At 38.7% G+C, this 7,631-nt stretch overlaps 1 protein-coding gene across 1 annotated transcript in view; it reads right to left on the bottom strand.

The window, feature by feature from the left end:
* Nucleotides 1-6,372, bottom strand: part of TTK (TTK protein kinase) — a 29,351-nt gene extending 22,979 nt beyond the window's left edge. Inside the window, exons 1-3 of the mRNA XM_005421210.2 lie at nucleotides 6,201-6,372; nucleotides 3,860-4,004; nucleotides 3,358-3,583 (exon numbers count right to left, since the gene is read on the bottom strand). Of these exons, the coding sequence (XP_005421267.1) occupies nucleotides 3,358-3,583; nucleotides 3,860-4,004 (371 nt within the window). The 5' untranslated portion in view covers nucleotides 6,201-6,372. The remainder of the gene's footprint in view (nucleotides 1-3,357; nucleotides 3,584-3,859; nucleotides 4,005-6,200) is intronic.
* Nucleotides 6,373-7,631: the final 1,259 nt, after the last annotated feature.

The following is a 7,631-nucleotide window of genomic DNA, read 5'->3' as shown; positions in this document are numbered from 1 at the left end:
CCCCCACCACCCTTCCATCCTGAGGGGTCAGGCCTACCTCTGCCAGGCTGCAGGTTTTCCCCTCCCCCACCCAGCTCGAAGCCAGGCAGGGGAGGCCTTGCCTCTTTGCTGGCCGGAAATCAAAGAGAGAGCCCAAGGGAGTGCTCTGCTTCTAACCCCTGTGTTCTCAGAGGCGCATCCACCCTCAGTGGCCAAGCCTGGTGTCAATTTAAAATCTGGACACCTATTGGCCTCTGGCCACTCCATTCCCAGAAAACCTGCTTCCTGTAAACCCACGACAAGCAGATACCAGGACAAAAAAGATCCAGTGCCAAGAATGGAATAATCCAGTTTCTCACCTAAAGGTTGAGCAGAGATGTGACTGCAAGCAGGCCTGGGGAGAAAGACTTGGAGGTGATGGTTGATGAAAAAGACAACATGAGCCAGCTGTGGGCACTTGGAGCCCAGAAAGCCACACAGAATCCTGGGCTGCACCAAAAGGAGCATGGCCAGCAGATCACAGGAGGTGATTCTGCCCCTCTGCTCTTGGGAAATCCCACCTGAGACACTACATTCAGCTCCCAACAAAAAAAAGGACAGGGACCTGTTGGCACAAGTCCAGACAAGGACAACAAAGATGATTAGGCAGCTGGAGCACCCCTCCTATGAAGATGGGCTAGAAAAGTTGCGGCTGTTCACCTGGAGAAGAGAAGGTTGCATGGAGACCTCACAGCAAACTTCCAGTATCTGAATGGGGCCTGTAGGGAAGCCAGAAACGGACTTATTGTCAGGAACTCTAGTGGTAGAACTAGCAAAAATGGGTACAAAATGAAAGAAGGAACTTGGGCTAGGTGGCCTAAATTATGGTAGTCACAAATAAAGAGGTAACCCTCTTTATTGTGAGGGTGGTGAGACAGTGGAACAGGTTACCTAGGGAGGCTATGGATGCCCCAACCCTGGAAGCATTCAAGGCCAGGCTGGAAAAAGCCTTGAGCAATCTGGTCTAGTGGAAGGTATCCCTGCCTACAGCAGGAGGGGTTGGGACTAGATGATCTTTAAGATCCATTCCAACCACTTAGCATTCTACAATCAGAACAAAACAGTGTTGATGGCAGTAGATACTAAAACCTCAAGCCACTATCACTGCTTCTGAAGTTTGTGATGCTGATTTGCTCTTCCACCTTGTTTAGGTGGAATATTTGGGAGAACAGCAAACAATTCTACTGAAAAGCACATCTCTTCTCCAACCCAAGGTAGCATCAGAGCACCTATCAGTGTCACTTAACTTGCAGTATCAATATTGCTTTACTTGCAATAGCTAAAAAAAAACTAGAAGCACTTGACAAAGTCATGAGATGAGAGGATTTTCTTTAACAGAACCTAAAACCAAGTGAAGATAAAAATATATAGTACTGGACAAACTGATAGCCAGGAACAGAGAAGGTAGAGTGTAGAACACCAGGGAAATTGAGAACAAAAAAATTATGAGCAACGAGAATACATTATGAACAGTAAGTAAACATGCCAAACACAAAAGATCCAAATAAGTAGCCACTGATTAAGTTAATCTCCAAAAATTACAATCAACACTGTTGGTTTTTAGGTCCAACCAGCCAAAAGTAATTTCATTGCTGGTGAGATTACAGATGTAGTTCATAAATGTAGTCTCACATAAATAATTGATATTATATGCTATTATGAACAAGAAAGTATCAGATTGTAAAAATTATTAACAAGCTAGTATCTGAAAGTAATTTCCAAATGAGGAACCATCATTTAGGGAGATCCTATAGTGAAGTTCCAGTAGGATTGATGCTATATCAGATTTTGGTGGGCACAGTTTTTAAAAGGAGTTCGGAGGGGCTTGTTCATCTTTTTAAAAGAAATTTTTATTTTGCATGTCAAGAAACATATGACTGATGATATTTGCCAATTAAAAAATATGCAGCAGAAAACAAAAAGAGCAGACCTGAGCTACTTAGTGAGATAGGTAAATTCTGTAATGCTGGCTACTAAAGTAAAAGTTATTTTAGTAGAGCTGTAGAGTGCATTTTAATAGTGAAACAAGACAGACTACTTTCCCACAAAGGTCCCTAGAGGCTGTAGCAGCGAAACAACTGAAGATATCTCAGTGAGACATCACAACTAGTATTGTTCATACTATTCATGTATTAACAAGCTACTGACAGCCCCTTTTGTTTTGCTTTCTGCAATGCATCACACAGAATACTGAACATAACTCCTGCACACATCTTAAAAGTATCCCACCTTTCAAACCATGTTCTAAAGATCAAGTGAAAATAGATTATTTCCTACCTCCCTAATCACTTCGACCTTTCTGAACTTAAACTGTCTTACAATGAGATAAGAGATGTGACTTGATCACTACTCTGGAAAAGAATTTCCACAAACTAGGCTCCAGAAGCCTATATTACACAGTTTCTGCTCTGAGGAAAAGCAACTGATCTTTGAATAACATCTGGCAATGTATCTTTAAACCTTTCTGGAAGAGATTCTTTACTCCACTTACACCTTCCCTCTTCAAGATATTGAAGATTGACAAGGTCATTATTCACTCCTGTTTCTCAACAGGAGATTCAACAGACTACTTCCACTGCATGCTTTTAGTAACAGTGATGCAGCAAGGTCCATGCAAAGGACAGTGCCAAGAAGTAGACATTTATCATACTGCAAGATGAAACCATATGCCAGAAAGTCAAATAGAGGAAGAACATACAAGAAAAATATCAGCTATGTCCACTGGAAAATAACTTGCTCAGCTCTGATTGTTAGATTTCTGTATTGTTTAAATACAGCTCTTCATCGAAATATTTGTTGTACTATTTCAAGTGACAAAAGAACCTCTTACAAAAAAAAAATTCCAATTATAACCCTGTCCCAAATTATGTCTGAACACATCTGTACAACCACACTGCTTGAATTTGCACTGAATAAGCAATAAATGACCACAACCAAAAGTAATTTTCGAAGTATGGAACTAGAGAATGATGTTCTGGGACATTCTTCCTATCCTAAGGCAGTTAATTTAATCAAACTGTGATGATCTTGTCCAGTAAGAGAGAAAGCATACTAAAATAAAGCTCAAAAAAGGACTTCATGCTATTCCCTCTTGCGCCTTACATAGAGAACCAAGAAAAAAAGTAGTGTGTTAACATCTCTAAATCAAATAGTGCTAAACAATCATGTTTATTAGCATAAAAAATACCGTGGAGACAACAGATAAGCTGACTAACCAAAGCTACTTACCTTCCATACTCAAAATGATAATTTGTTGCAGAAAACGCTAATGAAACAAGGTATTCTTACCTTAATTCAACAAAAGAATGATGAGTTCTCATATTTAAAATTTATACTTACGCTTTCAACTCAGCAAATCTCACAAGGATGCGAGCATAGCTCTCATCTTGACTGTACTTTTCTGCAGGTAATGCAGTCACTGCTTGACTGTAACGGCCAATGAGTCTATTGAGTAGGCTAACATCCATCTGAGGAACACCCTTTTTCTCTAGCTTAAGTAAAAAACATAGCCAATCTTCTGGATTGTTTGTTGTCATCATTATTTGATTGACAGTTCCAGAGTTATCTGACAGAAAAACAAAAAAGGAGATTGATTAAAACAGCAGCAAACATGTACAGAAGAAAATACTTTTTATAAGCTTTTGTGCAAGACAGTTACTGACTATTTTTTTAAACAAGATTAAAGCAACAGAGCTAAGAAATAAGGAGAGATGAAATTAGCTTTGTGGTCATTAATATTAAAGAAACACTAAACTTGAAATCATTTCAGTTAATGGTTCTTTCACTCAATCTATGTTACGATCTTTTGCATAAATGACAGTAGAATAATAAAACCAAATACCTGTTGTATCAGCTGAGATTTTAGTATAGTTAAATTCATCTGTGATATTCTCTTCATTTCTGTATTTGTTTTTCAAGTTTCTAACTCTATTCATGATTGATGTAATCTGTGGCAATCCTCTTTCACTTAGGTCTGTCTCCTCCATCTGCAGGCACAAGGTTAAAAAACAATGGAGTTACTGAAGAACCCTGTTGTAACTCACTTTGATTGGAATTACCATGGGAAAGCCTCTCCTGTATCATTTGGAGCTTGAGACTCAACGACATTATGTAACAAATACTCTATTTAAGCCTTTGTCAATGTAGTTATACAAGTAAACTACTTTGCAGAAGACAACTTGGACAAATAAAAAGAATTGGTACTTAACTGATCCACCCAAATTCTAATTCATGCTCCACAGTAGCCCTTTCCAATCAGGTATATTCAGCATTTGAATAAAATGAGGAGTATGATGTGTTGCCTGAAATAGCTTCCAGTCCATCACATTAAATCACATTCTGTACTTATTATTAGGCTGGCTTTAGTTTAGCACACAGTGTTAATCCACGCTCTTTCCCACAGGTTACAGCAATTAGTTCTCACAGTGGGTTAAGCAGAAAAGAATTCACATTCTCCTCTGTTCAAAGGACAAAGGCAAGTGACACATGACACCTATTTTTAAGTTTCTGAAAGGAGGTTTAGAGATTCAAAGACTTTTTCTAAGAAACTTATGCCAAATCTTCAACACTCTGACAGTTTATCATCATCTGAGATAATGCATGTATGTAGCTGAGAGGTAAGAATTTAGACAATCTGAGCAGAGCAAGACTGCTCAAATAAACTAAAAAACTCCTAATGATTTCTTCCTTTTCTGCCTACATTAAACAGCTTTTCCCACCTTAATGTTTCATGCATCTAATGAACATAAGAATTCTAGAAAAAACTGTGATGAATTTGGAGCATATTCAGGGGGTTTGACATTCTAATTACTGTGAAGTTCGGCCCAGAAACAAGGGAAGTAATGCACTTCAGACAGTCTTTCTCTGAACCTATTTAATCTAAGTTTAGTTCTACAATGAAATGTTGATTTTTGTCCTCTTGTGTATAACAAATGAACAAAAAGTTGCTAGAGGATTAGAAACTTCAGATCTACTTTTAGGTGAATTATTGCTAGAGAGGGAACTGAACAGAATGAAGCCCATCTACCTTTAACCCCACTATCTAAAAAATGCCTCAGGCACCACTCTCAGGAAGGCCCACAAATAATTTTTAGGGCGTTATTCACCAGAAGCTGGCATGTCTTTAAAAGCACCAGGCTCCCAGCTTTCCCCCCAAGCAAAGACCACAAATCAGAAAGATTATCATGCTTACAAGAGCTTGCTTATAAGGCAAAAGCAGGCATATGCCATGTTCATCCTGAACTAGATATGGCCCACCAAGAATACCAAGCCGGCTCTTGTCTATATAGAAGTGTTGTTTTGTAGGTTCAAAACACAGTTTCACTGTGTAAATTCCAAGACTTAGTCCAGCAAAAGCACCATCTACATTACCACTATGAAGAGGCTTTAGCACATTAAGGGTCTGGAGAGACACTCAAACAGCCTCAGGTAAGATCTATCATGAAAACATCCCAAAATCTTTTGAAAGCTAAAGACTGTATGCTAAATCAGTAGTATCTGAAATACTATTTTTGTTTCACTGAAAGGAAGCAAATAAAGGAACCCTTCTCTTACTTATATTCCAAAATGTACACTAAATAGATTTTAATTTCAATGCTTGTTTGGAACTTGCTTAATATCTCTTTCTCCCCCAGAGCCAATTTAGGCTGTTCTGAGAATGGATCTGTAAACTGTCCCATCTTTTGGGGATCACGCTGCTAAAAATTACATAGGTGATTACTATAGCTAATACTGTTCAGATGATATTTATTCACTTCATAAGGAAAATTTTAGTACACATTGCAGTTTTGCCTTTTAAAAACACTGTAGAAGGGGCTACAGGAAATCAGATACTCCAAATCACCTATTTATGGGTGAGAATATCCACAGAGATCTGATTTTCAACTGTACCCACTCCCTCAAAGTATGGATGAAGTCAGCTTCTCCAGAACCTGAAGCACCAAGACAACCAAAAGAAATTTACCTCATGTTAAGAAAACACAATATCTCATTACAACCATAACTGTTAAGAATTCCCAGATAGATTTTGGATTTCTTAAACATAGTCTTTATATTTTCCCCACCAATATCAAAGATTCATTATTCTTCCTGCAGCAACAGCTTCCCAAATGCAGTAGACAAAAAGAAAAATAAATTTCTGTATAAATTTGATCTTAAGTCACAACAATACATATCAAACTTACATTTCTGGTGTGCTGTTTAGCTGCTCTAGGTTCAACGTGTTACGGAGCAAAACTCTCCTGATGAATGGATGTGCCTTGTCAAAAAGGTAAGATGGATGAGGGCCAGACTACCTCAGATGATCCTGAGAACCCAAAGGCAAGAAATTATGTTCTCCATCCTGAAGAAGTTCCTGTGCATCAAAAAATTGATGGGTGAAACACTGAGAGCTTATTGTGCAAGTTTGCCTAATCTTCATATCCCAGAAATACAGTTTTCATCAAAATCAATTAAACTATTCCTAGTTAGTAAGAAAAACAGAATTAAAAAAGCTTAAAGACAACATTTTGAATGAGGACAAGCACTTCCAAATGTGTCAGCCTGGTGTGACCTTCAGAGACTAAAAAGTACACTGAGGGCATATTCATTTATGTAGTGTCATGATTTGCCAGCAATCTTTCTACTCATGCCAATAGCTAACCACAAGCAAGTATTCAGAGCTTCATTTTTTCTTAATCTGCTGCATAATTACTCTTAAAGAAATAATTTGTCAGGAATTTCCCTAGTGTGTGTGTATATATATATATATTTAAAATCTGACAACAGCAAAGACCTAAACCAGCCATGTGCTGTTACAAAGACACTGAATAGGAACTGAGGCAGTAACTGCACCAGCTCCACTGCCGCATACCTGAGATACAGAAATGCCTACATGGGATAAGGTTAGGGAGAACCAGGGAACAGGGAGAACACACAGTGCAAAGATCAGCAAGAACTACCTCTAAATAAAGTGTAGTAGTTAAAGTTACTTCAACCCCTCATACAGACCCACTACACAACAAGTCAAAGGACAGAGACTTGAGAGCAGTAAATGGATAAAGTGGCAGTACAAGTTGGTGGTAAGATTCCATATCTAACACACTCAAAAATACTCATTGATACTAAAAAGCAGTAACAGCAGCCAGTCTTGAAATACTGTATTTACTGTATTATACTACTTGTTCTGTTTATGTCTTCTATAGAGGAGAGGTAAAAAACCACCTGTTTCTGAAATATCTACCCAGCCTTAAAAAAATACTATCTACAAAATTGCATAATCTTCCTTCTACTTTATTTACAAGTCCAAAATCTGGATTATTTTTAAAGAAAAACAAAAACTCCCAACACTAAGAAAAACCGTCGTCGATTTAAAAGAATTAGCAACACTAAGAAAGAAATAAAATAGAAAAATATTAAAATCTAACGTAAGACACAGGAAGGGTAAGACACCAGGATGCAAAACTGGGCTAAGTAAGAGAGAGACTGAGCAGCAGCGGAGCAGGTGAGGCAATGCGGCACAAACAAAGACCGTGAGGCGGAAGACACCAGCAGCTTTCCTCCCCTCAGGGGCGGAAGCCCAGCGAAGCCGCAGCCCCGGGGCTGCCGAGGCGCCGGCCCCGCACCCCCGCGGCCCC

Source organism: Geospiza fortis, unplaced genomic scaffold, assembly GCF_000277835.1.
Source record: "Geospiza fortis unplaced genomic scaffold, GeoFor_1.0 scaffold190, whole genome shotgun sequence".
In the NCBI taxonomy this organism is placed as follows: domain Eukaryota; kingdom Metazoa; phylum Chordata; class Aves; order Passeriformes; family Thraupidae; genus Geospiza; species Geospiza fortis.
Note: the sequence above shows the minus strand (reverse complement) of the source record. Positions and strands in the feature narration are given on the sequence as shown.